The sequence below is a fragment of the Serinus canaria genome, chromosome 2 (genome assembly GCF_022539315.1).
Source record: "Serinus canaria isolate serCan28SL12 chromosome 2, serCan2020, whole genome shotgun sequence".
Taxonomy (NCBI): domain Eukaryota; kingdom Metazoa; phylum Chordata; class Aves; order Passeriformes; family Fringillidae; genus Serinus; species Serinus canaria.
Window position 1 is genome coordinate 150,690,805 of NC_066315.1, and position 20,793 is coordinate 150,711,597.

Here is a 20,793-nt window from a genome sequence, read left to right on the forward strand (position 1 = left end):
GAACACCTCTCTGTGGTAAGATGTCTCCACCAGCAATAACCAAGGCACTGGAAGGAGGGCACAAGGACACACCTTCCAGAACATGGCACACACCTAGGACCCACTGCCCCAAAGGTTTTGGCACGTCCATTCTCTCCTGCTCATGGCTCTGGTGAGTTTCACTGTGCCAGGACACACTTGAAATACTCTCTTCCCCATCAGGACTTTTGAACCCACCCAGCAAACAGGAGGAACTGCATCATCCACTTGAGCATGAACTCTGGAATACAAGCGCTTTATTTCCCTCTCCTCAAGGAAAGTCAGCAAGGACAGCATTTCCAGGACCATGGCCAGCTCAGTTTTCATTCTCCCCGCTGATACTACACAAGCTCCACTCCGAGACCACTCTCACACTCAAAAATTCTTGCCTTCTTTCCCCAAGGAATTAATCTGTTTTCCGTTCTTCCCTTCCCCCCTTTCCTTCTTCTGTGTGCACTGTTGAAAACAGCTGGGCTCCCTCAACTTCATTCCCTGCCATCAGGGATCTGCCTTGTCTGCTGGGAATCCCAGCTCTCTCTGCCCTCTAGGAATGATTCTCCCACCCTTTCAGTCAGTATCTTAGTCACCCTGATCTGGTCTTGTTTCACTAAGCTCTTGTGCTTCTTTCCCTGGACAGCCCAGAACTGCCCACACCATCCCACAGAGGACCCCACCAGTGCTCTAAAGAGAGGAAAGGCCACCTCTCCCAAGAATTGCCTGAAATCTATCTTGGATACTGGTGATGCCTTTTCCAGGAAGGAAATAATTGAGATTTTGTAGTCCTTTTGTTCTCCACCAGCACCACAGGGTCCTGCTCTGCAAAGCTCCTTTCCAGCCTCTCAGCCCAAAGCATGACCTGGGGCCCATTGCCATTCCTGCCCAGATGCAGAACTTCACATTTTCCTCTCCTGAACTTCAGGAGGTGCCTTTAACCCTCAGTCTCCAGTTCCCTCTGACTGATGGCACAACCAAGTGGTGCCTCAGCCACTCCATCAGCTGCCTGCTTGCTAAGGGGACAACAGTCCCACTGCCCATGCCATTGCTGAGGAGGTTGGACAGGGTTGGCCTCATGGATACAGCTGTTGACCTACTTCCCTTGAGACGTGCTTTGATTTGAATTTTGGACCACTGATCCCCAGCCTCTGGGCCCACAGCCACTCTCAGGCCATTTACTGCCCTCTGAGGCAGCCTGGATTTGCTTGGTTGTTCTGGGAGCATGGAAGGGGAAGGAGCCTCAAAAGGCTTCACAAAAGGGCTGTGCCCAACAGCAGCCACAGCTCTCTCCTCATGCCCAGGCTGAGTCACTGGCACAGAGCACACACAGAGCTCAGCCAAGCACAATTTCCCCAAGGGAAATCCTCCAACAGAACTGTCCTTACCCCTCAGCACTTGCCCCAACTCAAGAGCCCAAAGGCCAGGCTCACCCCTGCTGTGCTGCCTCTCCCTTTTGCACAGCTGCCACCAACACACATGGAGTTAGTTCTGATGGAAAAGCCTCTTGATGTCGAGTACAACTGTTAAAGCAGGGCTACAAAATCGGCCTGATCACATCTTAAAAATATTTTTGTTGCAGAAGAGCTACATTTTAAATACAAATTCTAACCATTCCCTCAGCTACCAAGGCCACCATTAACCACTGTCCCCAAGTGACACATCTCCAGGGATATTAAATCCCTCCAGAGATGATGACTCCACAGTTACACTGTGCAGTCTGTGACACCAATGACAAACCTCTCCATGAAGGAAGATTCCCTAATAGCCAACCTAAATTTCTCCTGAAGACAATTGGGCTACGGATTCCTGCTCTCCTGTGGTGCAGCAGAAGAGAAACAGGTTTCACATTCAGTTTATTATGAATCCATTCAGAAAAGAGACATCTGAAATTGTGATGCAAGAAAAATTTTATTGAGACAAAATAGTGAAAAAGCAGGAACAGCCAGTGGGAGGGAGATGGTCTGAGGTGCAAGTAGGGTGACCATCAGCCAAGGTCCTTTGCTAGCAGTAAATTTGGACAGAGCATCAAGGACTTCCTGCCCCACAGTGGTAGCAGCCCACGAGAGGGGCCCAATGGTCTCTGACCTAGAAGAAGGGGTTTGCAGCAGAGTGGACAGAGCCAAAGGGGAGAGCAGAGAGCAGGGACAGAAGAGCAGGAGGCAGATGGGCCATGTTTAAAGGCAGGCCAGGCTGGCCCCTTGGCTGCTGCCTTGCTTGGTGCCCTGAGAGCAGGAGCTGGAAATGCTGAGCCCATTTGAGAGGCTTGGCTCAGAAAGATGTCCTCAATGCCTGAGATGAGTTCCAGGGAGTGGGTGGTTGGTGTCAGGGGTGGTGCCAAGGGCTCTTAGCAGTTGTAGCCATAGCCCCTTCTGCCATAGCAGCCCAGGCCTCCCAGCCCATAGCCAAATCCACGGCCATAGCCAAGGCCGTAGCCAAAGCCACCAAAGCCACCAGAGATGGGCTGTCCCTGCACACTGAGCTCAGTGCCCACAGCAGCAGAGGAGGTGGATCCGACAGCGGTGTTCTGGGGGAAGGAGCTCATGATGGGTCCTGGCAGGGTGACCAGCACGGGGGAAGGGTCGATGATGACGCGGGAATCCTGGCATTGCAGGGCACAGGGCTCGTTGCAGCTGTTGGCCAGCGGGGTGGGTCCGCAGGGACGGCAGAGGCTGTTGCAGGCCATGGGTGTGGTGTGGAGGGTGCCTGGAAGAGAGAGGGTGAGGCAGGACAGGGGTGTTGGGTGTGAGGGGTGGTGATGCAGGAGGGTGAGGGAGTGTGGAGGCTGTTTTTGGGCTGTGGGGAGGCCTGAGGGCTCTGAGGTTGGGGCTGAGGATGCTGGAAGAGAAGGGTGCAGGAGCAGGAGGGTCAGGGCTTGCAACTCACCTGGTAGTCTGCGCAGGAGAAAGCGTGAGGAGAAGTGTGTGAGGGAGAGAGGTTCTGGTCTGGCTTTTATGCTGTCCTGGATGGGCGGGACAGCCTCGTCCCATGGCCTTGGGGCATTTTGCAGGCAGGAACTCTTGGCCGGCCCAGCCTGGTGAGTCATGAGTTGGGGAGTGTTTTCTTTCCTGCAACTCTGCAATTCCATGTTCTTTCCCTTGAGGCTGTGTCCATCTGACCTTGGCATAACCTCTTAGTTGAGAGTATTAATTACCAATATCTTGTTGATAGCAAGTTGCAGGACATGCAGAGGATTCAGCAAAAGCTTTGGAAAACGGGGGATTTAACTAATTCATGCCATGGCATATTGACAACATCTCCCATCTGCCTCTCGTCTCCTGCCTGAAATTCTAGGTCCCTAGTTTCATCTCATTTTAAGGGTGCCCCAGTTCCATCATTGTCTTGGTCTCCTTGAGTTGCTCTTGGTCAACCACGTCCATGTCCATGTTCAAGTGTGTAGTTCCAGCAGTGGTGGGTGAAAGGATGGACACTGCCCTCAATTTGCTTTTATTTCTGTTCCTAATCCTGTCTTGGGAACTGCTGGAGTTTTTTGCAGCAAAGGGTACTTGGCCAAAGGGTTGATTAATCAGTGGTTGAGGAACTGTTCTCCTCATGCCTTGTTCTCCTCATCCTTTACGATTTTCCCTTTCCATATGTCAGGTAGAGCCCAGAGCTGTGACCACACAGGGTGACCTTACTGGACCCAGATGAGACGAGTGCTATGATGGATGCACCAACCAAGACTTAGGGCAGCATGGAATCCTCCATAAACAACAGGATTTGTTTCCCATCCACAACAGAAAAGGTCTGGTATATAAAAACACCTGGAGAGATGACAACATGGTGGGGATGGAAACAATGGGATGAAAGGAGCAGTGCTCCTGCAAAGCCCAGACCAGCCTGATAGAGCTGTGATGGTTTGGGGCCCATCTCCACAATGCACCCCTAAACCACAGAACGTGAGTGCCCTGGGGTGACTTCACTGATGAGGTGGCTTTGGTCACGTCTTCACTTCGCCCTGACAAGGCCATCAACACCAGTATTTAACCTCTAATACTTGCATTTAAATATTGCCATCAAAGTCAGATGGACAAGACCTCAAGAAAATGGCTTGGAATCACAGAATTCCACATAGGAATGCCAGCACCATGACATAGGAGGGAGGAGGAGCACACTGATCATCCATTAGTAACAATTACCTGTTACTAACAGGAACAAAATATTGAGACTTGGAGGTTTTAAATTATGAAACCTTGTGTCTTGAATGCGGAATGAGAGAATTGACATCACAGAGCAGCCTGGGCAAACACAGGCTTGTTGTTTGTTTATTGGATTCATGAATGAGGTCAAGGAATATGCTTCAAATGACAGTGTATGCTGTAGATTGCAGAAATCCAAATGGACCTGACAAATGGAACAAGTTCAGCCTGAACAGCTTCTGCTTTGCCGGATCCTCTCCCTTGATCCCATTCAAGACACAAGGCCAGGAGACCTCTTTCATTCATTAGGAAGTGCTCAAAGGCACCGGAATCCTGCCAAGTTATTGCAGAATGACCTACCCAGGACAGCAGCAGCTCCCTCAGCATTCCTGGGTGCAAGACAATGACTGATGGACATACAGTGGCACAGAATAGGAACCCAGTCTTCACAAGGCACCCACAAAGCACAGCACATGAGTACCACAAAATTACCTCACTGATGACATTTTTAATCTCCAGGGCTGTGCTTGTTTATTCACCCCTCCCTGACACACATGGAACAGTCAAATCCACCCAAACACCAACTCTCACCCTATAGCTGCCTCCAAGGTCAGAGGGACACAGACTCAAGAGCAGGACATGGAATTGCAGAATTGCACCAAGGAAAACACTCCCCACCTCATGACTCACCAGGCTGGGCCAGCCAAGAGCTGCTGACTAAAAAATGCCTCAAGGCCAAGGGACAAGGCTGTCCCACCCCTCCAGGATCAGCATAAAAGCCAGCACAGAGCCTCTCTCCCTCACACACTTCTCCTTCTCCACCTTCTCCTGCTGACAACCAGGTGAGCTTCAATCCCTGACCCTCCTGCCTCTGCCACCCTCCTACCTCTCTTTCAGAACTTGGCCCCAGCCTCAGCAGCCCTCACGCCTCTCCACTGCCCCACAACAGATGCCACATTCACTCTCTTCCAGGCCCCCTGCACCTCCACACCCCTGCCCTGCCTCACCCCCCTCTTTTCCAGGCACCCTCCACCTCACACCCATGGCCTGCTACAACCGCTGCAGTCCCTGCGGACCCACCCCGCTGGCCAACAGCTGCAACGAGCCCTGTGCCCTGCAATGCCAGGATTCCCGCGTCATCATCGACCCTTCCCCTGTGCTGGTCACCCTGCCAGGACCCATCATGACCTCCTTCCCCCAGAACACTGCTGTTGGATCCACCTCCTCGGCTGCCGTGGGCACTGAGCTCAGTGTGCAGGGACAGCCCATCTCTGGAGGATTTGGTGGCTTTGGTGGCTTTGGCTATGGCCGTGGATTTGGCTATGGGCTGGGAGGCCTGGGCTGCTATGGCAGAAGGGGCGGCTACATCTGCTGAGGGCCCTGAGCACCACCCCTGACACCACCAGCTCTGGGCTCTGGCAACAGCTCCTGCAAGAAAAGCACCTCGGCTGATGGTCACTGTCTCTCACCTCTCAACAGAATATTTCCACTTCTTTCTCTTGCCTCTTTGTTCTTTCACATCAATAAATTTTTCCTGCTTTAAACCTGGCATGCCTCTCTATTTTTTGTGTTCTAATGGTCTCACATCCTTGCCCACCACATTCTAGAGCTGAACAAGCCAGTGGGAATATGTGGAACAGGGCAGCAACACTTTAGCTAACATATATCTCAAAACAACTAATAACAAACTAGTTGTAGAAATTACTAATAGGCGTAGGGAGCACAGGAAAGGACATCTTACAGAACCGTCACACACCCTGCAAACTGTTTGCACCAACGTCTTTGACTCATCTATTTTCTCTTTGGTACAAAAAATCGAAAAGTCACTCCATGCCAGTGCACACTTGACAAACTCTTTCTGGCCAGGACTCCTGAAGCTTTCCAGCAAAGAGAGAAACAACATCAACCTCTTGGGCAGGAGCTCTGGAGTGCAAGTGCTTCAACTGCCCTGCTCAAGCAACACCAACAGCAGAACATTTCCAGCACCATGGACAGGTCAGATTTCGATCTCCAAGGATCAAGATTCCACCACTTCTTCCACTCTACAACCTTTTCCACTCTATGGCCACCCTCACAATGAAAGAGTCTTGTCTTCTTTCCCATGGAGTTTCATCTCTTTTCACTTCTGCCCTTGCTCTCTTGTGCTGCACATGTGCACAGCTGAGAACAGCCGGGGTCCTTTGTCTTCATCCCCCACCATCAGGGATTTGCACACACTGATGGACCACCCTGCTCATCTTTGTCCCCTGGGAGTCTCAGCTCTCTCAGCTTCTCTACCAGGAGAGTTCCCCCAGTCCCTCCAGAACATTGCTGTCCCTGAAATGGTTTAGATTCTTTAAATGTATTTCATTTTCACACTTTAGAACATTGCTGTCCCTGAAATGGTTTGGATTCATTAAATGTATTTCATTTTCACACTTTAGAACATAGCCGTCCCTGAAATGGTTTAGATTCATTAAATGTATTTCATTTTCACACTTTAGAACATTGCTGGGCCTGAAATGGTTGGATCATTAAATGTATTTCATTTTCACACTTTAGAACATAGCCGTCCCTGAAATGGTTTAGATTCATTAAATGTATTTCATTTTCACACTTTAGAACATTGCTGGGCCTGAAATGGTTTAGATTCATTTAACTGATTTCATTTTCACACTGGGGAGCCCAGGACTCTCATAACACCTCACGTGAGATGCCAGCAGCTTTCAGGAGACAGCAAGAGTCACCTCCCCCTACCTCATCACAACACTTTTCCCACTTCTTCTCTCAAACCTTGGGGTCCCTTTTCCCACCCAGGGACCCCCTTTCCCCACCCACAGACCCCCTGGTCCATTTCTTCTCAACCACAAGCACAAAGGATTTTTCAGAGAAGAAAACCATTTTTCCAAGTGACTCTAAGATATTTCCTACCCTGGATGACTCTTACCAACAAACAGCCCTTGGCACCTGCCCTTGCTGAGCTCCAGCAGATGTCCAGGACCACTCAGGTTTTCAGTGTTGGCCAAGAGGATCCAACTCCTGGGCTACAACACTGTGGATTTGCTGCCATCAGGATGTTGGGACACTGACCACAAGGCCCAGCCCTTCAGAGCCTTCTCAGGCCACCTCTCTGGCACTGACACAACGTGGACGTGCCAGGGGTATTGTCAAGGATTATGCAATGCTCTCCTCCAACAACTCAGGGCAACTGTCCAATCCTCTTTCTGACAACCAGACATTGCCCAGTGGAGTGACCTCAGTCCTTAGCCCAAGAAATTACCCAAAAGACCCTGGATATCAAAACTGTAAAAGCAAGAGGGGCACCAAGACACACACAAAGCACAACCAAGAGGAAAAAGATGGTTCAATGTCAGCCATTGCCAGCTGGGGAAAAAGCATGGAGGGAGGGAATGTGATTGAAGGTACAACACCTCCTACTTGGCAGAGCTACAAGGTACAAACCAGACTGACAGGGCTACCAGAGAGTGGGGGCAACTCCTCCCCACACATCCACAAGCCACAGCACAGAAGTACCACGGGGTGACCTCAGTGATTACACCCCATCTCTCCAAGGCTTTGGTCACGTCTCAAGCCCACCCTGAAATGAGCCATAAATACCAGAGTATGTTTCCTAAAACTTCCTTAAAAGCTGCTGCCAAGGTCAGATGGACACAACCCCAAGAGGACATGACACGGTGGATGTGGGGAAAGGCAAGGAAACCCCAGCTCATGACTTGCCAGGTAGGGCTATACATGACAAGGAAGAAAAAACCTGCTCAAGCAGACCTGTAGATGAGCCTTGAATATGATGAGGTGCTGGAACCAAAAGTGAGCACAGAGACCACGAGGAGTTTCTGTCAGAGGCAGGCAACGACCTGCACTAGAGCATCCAGGCCTGATCTCAAGCAAGTGAGGGATTTGCATGGTACAATGGAAAACCAAAGTGTGCTGGGGGTAGAGGAACTGGAGCAATATATCCTAAGACAGGCCTTGGTGCACTTTTTCATCCATGCCAATTGCCTGAACAAATTGCCTTAGCACTGAGTGAGACTGGAGGAGTACTGGGAGAAAGAAGAAAGAGCCATGTGAGGTTGCGATGCAAGAAAACTTTATTGAGGACAGAGAGTAAAACCTCAGAAGAAGCCAGTACAAGGGAGCTGGTCTGGGTTGTGACCAGGGCGATGATCCGCAGAGAAGATTTGCTTGGAGGTTTGGCCAGAGCATCAAGGCCTTCCTGCCCTTCACTGGGAGCTGCCCACTGGAGGTGCCCAAGGGACTCTGGCTTGGGAGTAGGGAGTTGTAGAAGGGAGCACTGGACAGAGCAGAACCGGGAGTAGGAGAAAAGCAGGAGGCAGATGGGCCAAGTTTACAGGCAGCCCAGGTTGGCCCCTTGGCTGCTGCCTTGCTTGGTGCCCTGAGAGCAGGTGATGCCTTAAGGCATCACAGGAACTGGAATCGCAGAGGCCATTTTAGAGCCTTGGTGCAGACAGGAGTCCTCAATGCCTGAGATGAGTTCCAGGGAGTTGGTGGTTGATGTCAGGGATGGTGCTGAGAGTTTTTAGCAATTGTAGCCATAGCCCCTTCTGCCATAGCAGCCCAGACCTCCCAGCCCATAGCCAAATCCACGGCCATAGCCAAAGCCAAAGCCAAAGCCACCAAAGCCACCAGAGATGGGCTGTCCCTGCACACTGAGCTCAGTGCCCACAGCAGCGGAGGAGGTGGATCCGACAGCGGTGTTCTGGGGGAAGGAGGTCATGATGGGTCCTGGCAGGGTGACCAGCACAGGGGAAGGGTCGATGATGACGCGGGAATCCTGGCATTGCAGGGCACAGGGCTCGTTGCAGCTGTTGGCCAGCGGGGTGGGTCCACAGGGACGGCAGAGGCTGTTGCAGGCCATGGGTGTGGTGTGGAGGGTCCTGGAAGAGAGAGGGGTGAGGCAGGGCAGGGTTGAGGAGGTGCGTGGTGCAGTAATGCAGGAGGGTGAGGGAGTGTGGAGAGTGTTGTTGGGCTGTGGGGAGGCATGAGGGCTGCTAAGGTTGAGAGGGGCCAGGAATGCAGGACCTGGAGGGTCAGGGGATTGAGGCTTACCTGGTTGTTGCAGGAGCAGAAGAAGTCAGGAGACGAGTGTGAGGGAGAGAGGCTCTGGGCCGGCTTTTATGCTGGTCCTGGACGGGTTGGACAGCCTTGTCCCATGGCCTTGGGGCATTTTAGGTAGCATCTCTTGCCTCACCACACCTGCCATGAGGTCATGAGGTGGGGAGTGTTTTCCTCTGTGATGTTCTGCAATTCCATGTCCTGCTCTTGAGACCATGTCCGTCTGATCTTGGCGGCAGTTTTCATGGGTTGGTATTTGGCAGGATTTCACTCTCAGATGTGTGTCAGGGAGGAATGAATAAACAAGCAGAGCCCTGGAGATTTGCAATGTCATCAGTGAGGTCACTTTGTGGCCCTTGGCTGCTGTGGTTTGTGGGTACCTTGTAAAGCCGGGGACTCTGTGTTGAGCTGCTGCATGTCCATCAGTCATCGTGTTGCACCCAGGAATGCTGAGGAAGCTGCTGCTGTCCTGGGGAGGTCATGCTGGAAGAGCTTGGAAAGATCCCAGTGCCTGGGTGCTGTTCCTGATGGATGACAGAGAGCTCTTGGCCGTGTGTCTTGAATGGGATCACAAGAGGAGGTATACAAGAGGCTGTTCAGGCTGAACCTGCTCCATGTTTATGGTCCACTTGGATTCCTCAAATTCTAATTCCAACACACTCTTACATGTGAAGTGTGTTCCTTGACCTCATTCACAAATCCAGGGACAAACAAGAAACGGGTTGGATCCCTTTGTTCCTAGGCTGCCCTGTGGCCTCAATTCCCTCATTCCGCATTCAGACCATCAGGTTTCATAATGATTTATATCCTGTAAATCACAATATTTTGTTCCTGTGAGCAAAACCCAGTAATTGCTACCTGATGGTCAGTGTGCTCCCCTTTCCCTCTCTGTCATGATGTGGGCATGCCTTCATGGAATTCCACAATTCCACATCCTTCTCTAGTGGCCCTGTCCCTCTGACCTTGAGGGCAGCTTTAAAGCGTGAGGTTATTGTTATGTGAGGGTTGGTGTAATTTGGGAGGGCTTGCTCTGAAGGTGTCAGGGAGGGCTGAATAAACAACGAAAACTTGGGGGAGGTGTGATTGTCCTCTGCAAGGTCACCCTGTGGCACGGCTGTGCGGTGGTTTGTGGGTGTGTTGTGAAGAGGAGCCCCATTCCTTCCCAGCCCTGTCTGGCTGCTCTGGGATTTGCAGCTGTGCTGGAGGTGCTGCCCCTCCCCTCACATTTCATGCCTTCCCACCTTGATTCCAACTAGACAAGCCTGACACTAGACCTGACCTTTCCTGTTCACTCTGCTCGATGGGTGTCTTGGTGCCCCTCTTGCCTTTAAGGTTTTGGCATCCAGGGCGTTTGAGGTCTGTGCAGGGGTTGAGTGCAAAGGGGTGAGGTCACATGTGATCATCGGAAAGAGGATTTGGAGGTTGCTCTGGATTGTTGGAGGAGAACATTGCCTGATTTTCCACAACCAGGTAAGTCCAAATTGTGTCAGTGGCCTGAGAAGGGTCTGAAGAACTGGGCCCAGAGGCCAGTCCTAAAGTCCAGATAGCAACAAGGCCCAGGATTTGGATCCTTTTGGCCAACAGGGAAAACCTAAATGGTCCTGGACATCTGCTGAAGCTCAGCAAGGGCATCTGCCAAGGGCTGTTTCTTAGCTGGAATGAGGATGTCACCCCAGATAGGAAGGAATATGTGGGTGTCAACTGGAACATCTGCTTTTTCTTCCAAAAGGCCATAGTGTTTGTGGGTTAGAAGAAATGGAGCTGGAGGTGTCCGTGTGTCCTTGTGGGAAAAGTGACCCCCCAAGGTTCCAGGAATGATATGGAAAAGTGTTAGGATGAGGCAGTGTCCTGGTTTAGGGCAAATTTTGGAGAGAATCCCCAAAAAGGGCTTCTCCAAATCAAACCCACACGGTCCCTCCCTCCAACTGGTTTGGGAAGAATTCCTCGGAGAGAGGTGGAAAGAACCTGTTTATTTGACAATCACAGCACCCCCCAGCGCACACAATGAACAATACCGGATGACACCACTCTTCCACTGCTCTGAGAAAGATGACAAATTCAAAAAAGTCTCTCCTGGGGGTTTGCTGTTATCAGTCCCTCTGGCGCTGAGGCAGCTGCTGCAGTCACGAGGTGTAACCTCTCTCCCCGTGTTCTAAATCCCAGTCCGGAGCAGTCAGCAGGTCCAACAGGGTGAGGGGAACAGTCCAGAAAGGAATTTGGACTGTTTAGCTAAGTAACTAATGAGAAGGGGGGAAAAAAGCAAGAGCAAGCGAAGCAGAAGCGACGCAGAAGCAAAAGCAAAAGCAAAAAGCAGGGCAAAAAGCAGAAAAGCCACAACATGCACTGGTGCTATCTGTATGTTCCGCCGAGTGGCTGATAAGAGGCCCAAAACAAAACTCTCACTCTGCCAGATATTATGTTCTCTGCCAGTCTTAAAGGCACAGAACATAATATCCAGCATAAATTACATACACACGGATGGGGATAACAGTCACCCTAGACAGGCAGTGAGAGGTGACTGTTGGTGTTTGCTCAGCTCTGGTGATGTCCTGTGTGAGGTGTTGTGGGCAGTTCTGGGCTGCCCGGTGAGACGAGCTCAGGGCCACCCAGATACAAATGGGCTTGCAAGATGATTCCTAGATGAGAAACTGGGAGAGCTGAGACTCCCAGGGGACAAGGATGGACATGGGTGTGCCATCCGTGTGTGCAAATCCCTGATGGAGGGGGTTGAAGACAAGGGAACCCCGCTGTTCTCAGCAGTCCACACGTGCAGGACAGGTCAGCAAGAGCACAAGTGACAGGAGATGGAATTCCATGAGCCAAGAAGACAAGAATGTTTCATTATGAGGATGATCAGAGATTGGAAGAGGTCGTGGAGTCACGGTCTAGGGAGATGGAAATCTGACCTGTCCATGGTGCTGGAAATGTTCTGCTGTTGGTGTTGCTTGAGCAGGGCAGTTGAAGCACTTGCACTCCAGAGCTCCTGCCCAAGAGGTTGACGTTGTTTCTCTCTTTGCTGGAAAGCTTCAGGAGTCCTGGCCAGGAAGAGTTTGTCAAGTGTGCACTGGCATGGAGTGACTTTTCCATCTTTGTGATAGCTGTTGTATCAATGACTTTGGTGCAGCAGTTTGCAGGGTGTGTGACATGCTCTGGAAGGTGTCCCCTCCTGTGCTTCCTGTGCCAGACTAGGTTTTTAGTTGTTTTGTGTTTGTAAGGAAAAGAGTTGATGCCGTGTTCCATGTACCCTCAAGGGCCTGTTGAGCTCTAGAAAGTGGTGGGTGAAGATGCGAGACCATTGGAAATAAAAGAAAGGAGGCATTGCAGGTTTGATGCAGCAAAATTTATTGGTGCAAAAGAATGGAAAGTCAGGGGACAGAAGGGGAAATAATCTGTTTTGAGGTGTGAGTAGGGCTGCCATCAGCTGAAGTGCTTTGTTGGCAGGAATTTTGGCCACAGCCCAGAGCTGGAGGTGTCATGGGTGGTGCTGAGGGCCCTTAGCAGATGGAGCCATAGCCCCTCCTGCCATAGCAGCCCAGGCCTCCCAGCCCATAGCCAAATCCACGGCCATAGCCAAGGCCAAAGCCAAATCCACCAGAGATGGGCTGTCCCTGGGCATTGAGCTCAGTGCCCACAGCAGCGGAGGAGGTGGATCCGACAGCGGTGTTCTGGGGGAAGGAGGTCATGATGGGTCCTGGCAGGGTGACCAGCACAGGGGAAGGGTCGATGATGACGCGGGAATCCTGGCATTGCAGGGCACAGGGCTCGTTGCAGCTGTTGGCCAGCGGGGTGGGTCCGCAGGGACGGCAGAGGCTGTTGCAGGCCATGGGTGTGGTGTGGAGGGTGCCTGGAAGAGAAGGAGGTGAGGCAGGGCAAGGGCATGGGGGTGTGAGCGGCAGTGATACAGGATGGTGAGGGAGTGTGGAGGGTGTTGTGGGGCTGTGGGGTGGCATGAGGGCTGCTGAGGCTGGGGCTGAACGTGCTGGAAGAGAGAGGCCAGGCATGCAGGAGCTGGAAGGTCAGGGGCATGAGACTCACCTTGTTGTTGGCAGGAGCAGGAGGAGAAGGCTTGAGGAGAAGTGTGTGAGGGAGAGAGGTTCTGGGCTGGCTTTTATGCAGGTCCTAGATGGGTGAGACAGCCTTGTCCCATGGCCTTGGGGCATTTTTTAGGCAGCATCTCTTGCCTTGCCCAGCCTAGCACGAGGTCATGAGGTGGGGAGTGGTTTCATGCATGTCATTCTGCAATTTCATGTCATGCTCTTGAGGCTGGTTCCATCTGACCTTGGCGGCAGCTTTCATGACTTGGTGTTTGTGTAAATTTGATTGTTCCATGTGTGTCAGGGAGGGGTGAATAAACAACCACAGCCCAGGAAAGTTGCAAATTCTTCAGTAATGTAATTTTATGGCACTCGTCTGCTGTGGTTTGTGGTTGCCTTGTGAAGACCGGGACTCTCTTCTGTTCCACTGGATGTCCATTAGTGTCTGTGTCACCCAGGAATGCTGACGGAGCTGCTGATGTCCTGGGGACGTCACTCTGCTATAACTTTTAAAGGTGTCAGTCCTTGGATGAAAGAGATCTCATGGCCTTTTGTTTTGAATGGGAACAAGATCTGGAAACCGGAGCCTGTTCAGGCTGAACTTGTTCCAGTGTTCTTCTTTGTTTGTACAACAGCATACACTGTTACATAAAGTGCATTTCTACACCTCTTTCAGAAATCGAATGTCAAGGAACAAACCTAGTGCGATCAGTTTCTTACCACAGCTGGTCTGTGATGTCAATTTCCACATTCTGCATTGAAGCTGTTTGGTTTCATAACTTTTATTCTGTAATCTTAATTTTGTGTTTCTGTTAGCAAAAGCCACTAATTAGTAGAAGAGGATCAGCAAGGTCCTCTTATCTCCTATGATATGGAGGGGGCACGTAGTTTTGCAGTTTTACTATTCCATGTCCTTCTATTGAGACCCTGTATATTTTACCTTGGAGGAACAATTAAACGCAAATATTAGATGTTAAGATGGTATTAATGATGTGAGCCAGGGAGGGCTGAAAACATGACCAATGCTTTGGAGAGCTGGAGTGTCATCAGTGAAGTCACCACGTGGCATTGTGTGCTGCAGTGTTTTGACCATCTAACACATCCATACTGCCAGGCTGATTTTGGGTTTGCAGGAGCGCTGCTTTCATGGGGCTGTTCCTTCCATCACGTTGTCTCCTTCCACACTATACTGCCATCTCTCCATGCCTTTCCACATGACTGGTATTTCCTGCTGAATATGGGAAAGCAATCCCTGGGATATAGATAGGCTTTCTATGCTGCTCAAACTCTGGTGTTGGTTCATTTGTAAAGCTCATGTCACCTGGGCCCAGCAAGGTCACACTGTGGGGTCACAGTGCTGGGCTCAGGACTTTTCTTCCTGTTAAGGAAATGTTGTGAAGGATAAGGACAACAAGCTGCATGAAGAGAACAATTCCTCATCTGTTGATTAATCCATCCTTTTGGCCATGTACCCTTTGCTGCAAAAAACTCCAGCAGTTACCAGGACAGGATTAGGAAAAGAAACAGGTGGGTTGAGGGCAGTGTCCATCCTTTCACCCACCACTGCTGAGACTCACCAGTGGATAAAGGATCTGGATGTGGCTGACCAAGAGTAGTGAAGGGAGATCACCACAGTGATGGAACTGGAACATCCTTGAAACGAGAAGCTGAGAGAGATGGGAGTTCTTTCAGGCAGAAGGCAAGGATGCACATGGGACTTATTGTCAATGTGCTCTGGAATAACTTCAGTGATGAATTCCCAGTTCTCCAAAGCTTTGGTTGAATCTTCTACATGTCCTGACACATACTGTCACCAACGAGATAATGGTCACTAATTCTCTCCATTAAGAGTTGCTGCCAAGGTCAAAAGGAAACAGCCTCAAGTGGAGAACATGGAGTTGAAGAGACTCAGGAAGGAAAATGCTCCCCACCTCATGACTCAGCAGGCAGGGACAGCCAAGAGCTGCTGACTAAAAAATGCCCCAAGGCCATGGGACAAGGCTGTCCCACCCCTCTAGAAGCAGCATAAAAGCCAACACAGAGCCTCTCTCCCTCACTTCTCCTGACTTCTTCTGATCCTGCTGACAACCAGGTGAGCCTCAATGCCCTGACCCTCCTGCTTCTGCACCCCTGGTCCCTCTCTTCCAGCACGCTCAACCTCAGCCTCAGCAGCCCTCACACCTCTCCACAGACCCACAACAGCCTCCACACTCCCTCACCCTCCTGCATCACTGCCACACGCACACCCCCACGCCCCTGAGCTGCCTCACCCCTCTCTCTTCCAGGCACCCTCCACACCACACCCATGGCCTGCAACAGCCTCTGCCGTCCCTGCGGACCCACCCCGCTGGCCAACAGCTGCAACGAGCCCTGTGCCCTGCAATGCCAGGATTCCCGCGTCATCATCGACCCTTCCCCTGTGCTGGTCACCCTGCCAGGACCCATCATGACCTCCTTCCCCAGAACACCGCCGTCGGATCCACCTCCTCCGCTGCTCTGGGCACTGAGCTCAATGCCCAGGGACAGCCCATCTCTGGTGGCTTTGGCTTTGGCCTTGGCTACGGCCTTGGCTATGGCCGTGGATTTGGCTATGGGCTGGGAGGCCTGGGCTGCTATGGCAGGAGGGGCTATGGCTACAACTGCTAAGAGCCCTTGGCACCACCCCTGACATCTCCAGCTCTCAGCTCTGACAATGGCTCCTGCAAGTAAATCCCCTTGGCTGATGGTCACCATGCTCTCACCTCACCACAGATTATCTCCCCTTTTCTCTTCTGCCTCTTCATTCTTCAATTTTCACATCAATAAAGTTTTCCTGCTTTAAACCTGGGACGCCTCCTTATTTTTTTGTGTTAAAATGGTCTCACATCCTTGCCCACCACATTCTAGAGCTGAACAAGCCTGTGGGAGTATGTGGAAGAGGGCAGCATCACTTCTCCTTACAGATATGTGAAAAAAACCAATAACAAATACTGGCAAAGGAAGCACAGGAGGGAACACCTCCCAGAGCATGTCACACACCCTGCAAACTGCTACATCAAAGTCTTTGATACAACAGTTCTCTCCTTGATACAAAGATGGAAAAGTCACTCCATGCCAGTGCACACTTGACAAACTTTCTGGCCAGGACTCCTGAAGCTTTCCAGCAAAGAGAGAAACAACGTCAACCTCTTGGGCAGGAGCTCTGGAGTGCAAGTGCTTCAACTGCCCTGCTCAAGCAACACCAACAGCAGAACATTTCCAGCACCATGGACAGGTCAGATTTCCATCTCCCTAGACCGCGACTCCACGACCTCTTCCAATCTCTGATCATCATCATAATGAAACATTCTTGTCTTCTTGGCTCATGGAATTCCATCTCCTGTCACTTGTGCTCTTGCTGTCCTGTCCTGCACGTGTGGACTGCTGAGAACAGCGGGGTTCCCTTGTCTTCAACCCCCTCCATCAGGGATTTGCACACACGGATGGCACACCCATGTCCATCCTTGTCCCCTGGAAGTCACAGCTCTCCCAGTTTCTCATCTAGGAATCATCTTGCAAGCCCATTTGTATCTGGGTGGCCCTGAGCTCGTCTCACCGGGCAGCCCAGAACTGCCCACAACACCTCACACAGGACATCACCAGAGCTGAGCAAACACCAACAGTCACCTCTCACTGCCTCATCCCAACACTTCTCCATATCATTCCTGGAACCTTGGGGGGTCACTTTTCCCACAAGGACACACGGACACCTCCAGCTCCATTTCTTCTCACCCACGACCACAAAGGCCTTTGGGAAAAGAAAGCAACTGTTCCAGCTGATCCCCACATATTCCTTCCTATCTGGGATGACATCCTTGTTCCTCCTAAGAAACAGCCCTTGGCAGATGTCCTGGCTGAGCTTCAGCAGATGTCCAGGACCATTTAGGTTTTCCCTGTTGGCCAAAAGATCCAAATCCTGGGCCTTGTTGCTATCTGGACTTTAGGACTGGCCTCTGGGCCCAGTTCTTCAGACCCTTCTCAGGCCACTGACACAATTTGGACTTGCCTGGTTGTCGAGGATTAGTCAGTGTTCTCCTCCAACAATCCTGAGCAACCTCCAAATCCTCCTTCCAACAATCACATGTAGGTGGCCTCACCCTTTGCACTCAGCCCCAGAAAAGACCCCCAAGGCCCTGGATGCCAAAACCTTAAAGGCAAGAGGGGCACCAAGACACCCATCGAGCAGAGTGAACAGGAAAGGTCAGGTCTGGTGTCAGGCTTGTCTAGGTGGGATCGAGGTGGGAAGGGATGAAATGTGAGGGGAGGGGCAGCACCTCCAGCACAGCTGCAAATCCCAGAGCAGCCAGACAGGGCTGGGAAGGAATGGGGCTCCTCTTCACAACACACCCACAAACCACCGCACAGCCGTGCCACAGGGTGACCTTGCAGAGGACAATCACACCTCCCCCAAGTTTTCGTTGTTTATTCAGCCCTCCCTGACACCTTCAGAGCAAGCCCTCCCAAATTACACCAACCCTCACATAACAATAACTCACACTTTAAAGCTGCCCTCAAGGTCAGAGGGACAGGGCCTCTAGAGAAGGATGTGGAATTGTGGAATTCCATGAAGGCATGCCCACATCATGACAGAGAGGTAAAGGGGAGCACACTGACCATCAGGTAGCAATTACTGGGTTTTGTTCACAGGAACAAAATATTGTGATTTACAGGATATAAATCATTATGAAACCTGATGGTCTGAATGCGGAATGAGGGAATTGAGGCCACAGGGCAGCCTAGGAACAAAGGGATCCAACCCGTTTCTTGTTTGTCCCTGGATTTGTGAATGAGGTCAAGGAACACACTTCACATGTAAGAGTGTGTTGGAATTAGAATTTGAGGAATCCAAGTGGACCATAAACATGGAGCAGGTTCAGCCTGAACAGCCTCTTGTATACCTCCTCTTGTGATCCCATTCAAGACACACGGCCAAGAGCTCTCTGTCATCCATCAGGAACAGCACCCAGGCACTGGGATCTTTCCAAGCTCTTCCAGCATGACCTCCCCAGGACAGCAGCAGCTTCCTCAGCATTCCTGGGTGCAACACGATGACTGATGGACATGCAGCAGCTCAACACAGAGTCCCCGGCTTTACAAGGTACCCACAAACCACAGCAGCCAAGGGCCACAAAGTGACCTCACTGATGACATTGCAAATCTCCAGGGCTCTGCTTGTTTATTCATTCCTCCCTGACACACATCTGAGAGTGAAATCCTGCCAAATACCAACCCATGAAAACTGCCGCCAAGATCAGACGGACATGGTCTCAAGAGCAGGACATGGAATTGCAGAACATCACAGAGGAAAACACTCCCCATCCCATGACCTCATGGCAGGTGTGGTGAGGCAAGAGATGCTGCCTAAAATGCCCCAAGGCCATGGGACAAGGCTGTCCAACCCCTCCAGGACCAGCATAAAAGCCGGCCCAGAGCCTCTCTCCCTCACACTCGTCTCCTGACTTCTTCTGCTCCTGCAACAACCAGGTAAGCCTCAATCCCCTGACCCTCCAGGTCCTGCATTCCTGGCCCCTCTCAACCTTAGCAGCCCTCATGCCTCCCCACAGCCCAACAACACTCTCCACACTCCCTCATCCTCCTGCATTACTGCACCACGCACCTCCTCAACCCTGCCCTGCCTCACCCCTCTCTCCAGGACCCTCCACAACCAACACACATGGCCTGCAACAGCCTCTGCCGTCCCTGCGGAACCCACCCGCTGGCCACAGCTGCAACGAGCCCTGGTGCCCTGCAATGCCAGGATTCCCGCGTCATCATCGACCCTTCCCCTGTGCTGGTCACCCTGCCAGGACCCATCATGACCTCCTTCCCTCAGAACACCGCTGTCGGATCCACCTCCTCTGCTGCTGTGGGCACTGAGCTCAATGCCCAGGGACAGCCCATCTCTGGTGGCTTTGGTGGCTTTGGCTATGGCTTTGGCTATGGCCGTGGATTTGGCTATGGGCTGGGAGGCCTGGGCTGCTATGGCAGAAGGGGCTATGGTTCCATTATGCTAAGGGCCCTCAGCACACTCCTGACACCAACCACCCACTCCCTGGAAACTCATCTCAGGCATTGAGGACACACATACAATCTGGCCAAGGCTCGCAAACAGAAAATTCCATTCCATTGATGCCTAAGGCCTCCTCTGCTCTCAGGGCAAGGCAGCAGCCAAGGGAGTCAGCCTGGGCTGCCGGCAAACATGGCCATCTGCCTCCTGTTCTCTCCCTCACCCTTTCAGCTCTATCCAGTCTCCTTTCTTCAAATCCTTTCTACCATGTGGAGACCATTGGGAACCTTCACCATCCGGCTGCTTTCTTCTGTGAACCAGGACGGCTTGCTGCTCTGGCCAAACCGACTGCACTCAAAGGACTTTGGTGATGGTCACCCTGCTTTGTCCCTCACACCAGCTCCCTTCTACTGCCTGCTCATGACTTCTCACTCTTTGTTGCCTCAATAAAATTCTCTTGCCTTGAAACCTGAGATGTCTCCTCCAACTTCCTTGGATAAAGGCAATTGCCAACCACACTTGGCACAAATCTGTGTCTCCACACTCCATTTCTGGAGGGTGCAAATTGCACACCAACACCACTACCTGGAATTGGTTCTGCAGTTCCACTACCCACTGGGACACACATGACACAGAGAAGAAACTTCACTTGCTTAATCACAGCCTGGACACACAATGCGCTCTACCCTTGATTCTGGCACAAGCCCCCTAATGCCCTGCTGTGTTCCATTTTGACTGGACATCAGTAGCTTCAGGCCCTCACCATCTTCCAGCCCCATTTACAGATCTGCTCAAGCTGCTTCTTGTCTCCCATCTTTCAGGTCCCAGGTTGAACACAAATTTCCAGTCTATACCCCAACACAGAGCAGTGGGGCAGAATTCCCGCCCTCACATTCTGAACCATGCTGTGGACATGAGCCCAGGGCATGGGAGTTTCTGGTAGCTCTACACTTGGTGGGGCAGGTCCAGTTTACATGGCACCAACACCCAAGGCTTTCTCCTCTGACTGCCCTCAATCCACCTATCGTCCAGTCTACAGCCATGTGTTTGGCATTGCTCCAAACCAGATGCTGGACCTTCTACTGGCCTTGTCAGCTTGGTGAGATTGACAATAATCCCACATCCCCAACCTGTTCCAGCCCTGTGAATGACCATTCCTTCCTCCAGACAACCAAACCCCACTACTCAGCTAGGAGTGCTCCCTGCTTTTGCAGTGTCATCCCGCTAAATGCACAGTTTCCGATTTCTGACAAAGGTGCAAAAATTATAACAATCTCAACAGGAGTCTCTGTGGGTCACACTCATCACCTGTTCTCCACACAGGGATGCGGAGCCATTGACCACAACTCTTTGAGGGAGAGAGCATCCCAACCATTTCTTATCACAAATGGTCCAAACAACATACACAGCTGTCCAGCTGAGAGACAAGGATGTTGCCTGGCACAGCAACAAAGACTTGCACAAGTCCAGGTGCAGCTTACTGCCACCTTCCCTCATCCACCAGTTTTGGTGA

The 20,793-nt window shown here is 51.5% G+C and overlaps 6 protein-coding genes and 3 pseudogenes across 6 annotated transcripts in view; 4 read left to right on the forward strand and 5 right to left on the reverse strand.

The window, feature by feature from the left end:
• LOC103814967 (feather beta keratin-like) overlaps positions 1-2,929 on the reverse strand; it is a 63,035-nt gene extending 60,106 nt beyond the window's left edge. The window contains exon 1 of the mRNA XM_009088658.4: positions 2,896-2,929. The gene's annotated coding sequence lies outside the window, so the exon portion shown is untranslated. The remainder of the gene's footprint in view (positions 1-2,895) is intronic.
• LOC103825183 (feather beta keratin-like) overlaps positions 1-15,914 on the forward strand; it is a 39,108-nt pseudogene extending 23,194 nt beyond the window's left edge.
• The window catches only part of LOC103816651 (feather beta keratin-like), a 47,533-nt gene that overhangs the window by 19,164 nt on the left and 7,576 nt on the right, over positions 1-20,793 (reverse strand). The gene's annotated exons all lie outside the window — the stretch shown is intronic.
• On the reverse strand, positions 1,910-13,386 carry LOC103825186 (feather beta keratin-like). The gene is made up of 2 exons (XM_050970615.1): positions 13,257-13,386; positions 1,910-2,715 (listed from the first exon to the last, which is right to left on the reverse strand). The coding sequence occupies exon 2, from the start codon at positions 2,693-2,695 to the stop codon at positions 2,357-2,359; it is 339 nt and encodes a 112-aa protein (XP_050826572.1). The 5' UTR covers positions 2,696-2,715; positions 13,257-13,386; the 3' UTR covers positions 1,910-2,356.
• LOC103825185 (feather beta keratin-like) lies at positions 4,873-5,696 on the forward strand (annotated as a pseudogene).
• On the reverse strand, positions 8,686-9,333 carry LOC103825184 (feather beta keratin-like; annotated as a pseudogene).
• Positions 12,716-13,381, reverse strand: LOC127059196 (feather beta keratin-like). The gene is made up of 2 exons (XM_050970607.1): positions 13,261-13,381; positions 12,716-13,068 (listed from the first exon to the last, which is right to left on the reverse strand). Exons 1-2 carry the CDS (start codon positions 13,379-13,381, stop codon positions 12,716-12,718), a joined length of 474 nt encoding a protein of 157 aa, XP_050826564.1.
• The window catches only part of LOC103813820 (feather keratin B-4-like), a 21,678-nt gene continuing 16,206 nt past the window's right edge, over positions 15,322-20,793 (forward strand). Inside the window, exon 1 of the mRNA XM_050970618.1 lies at positions 15,322-15,347. The gene's annotated coding sequence lies outside the window, so the exon portion shown is untranslated. The remainder of the gene's footprint in view (positions 15,348-20,793) is intronic.
• Positions 18,745-20,793, forward strand: part of LOC103814745 (feather beta keratin-like) — a 12,603-nt gene continuing 10,554 nt past the window's right edge. The window contains exon 1 of the mRNA XM_050970617.1: positions 18,745-18,757. The gene's annotated coding sequence lies outside the window, so the exon portion shown is untranslated. The remainder of the gene's footprint in view (positions 18,758-20,793) is intronic.

Bases quoted from the DNA above. Each gene is read 5' to 3' on its own strand.
- LOC127059196 (XM_050970607.1), bottom strand. From the start codon at position 13,381: ATGCCCCAAGGCCATGGGACAAGGCTGTCTCACCCATCTAGGACCTGC. The intron at 13,069-13,260 runs CAAGGTGAGTCT...CTCCTTCTCTTC, and splicing joins CCTCCTGCTCCTGCCAACAA to CAGGCACCCTCCACACCACA.
- LOC103825186 (XM_050970615.1), bottom strand. From the start codon at position 2,695: ATGGCCTGCAACAGCCTCTGCCGTCCCTGCGGACCCACCCCGCTGGCC.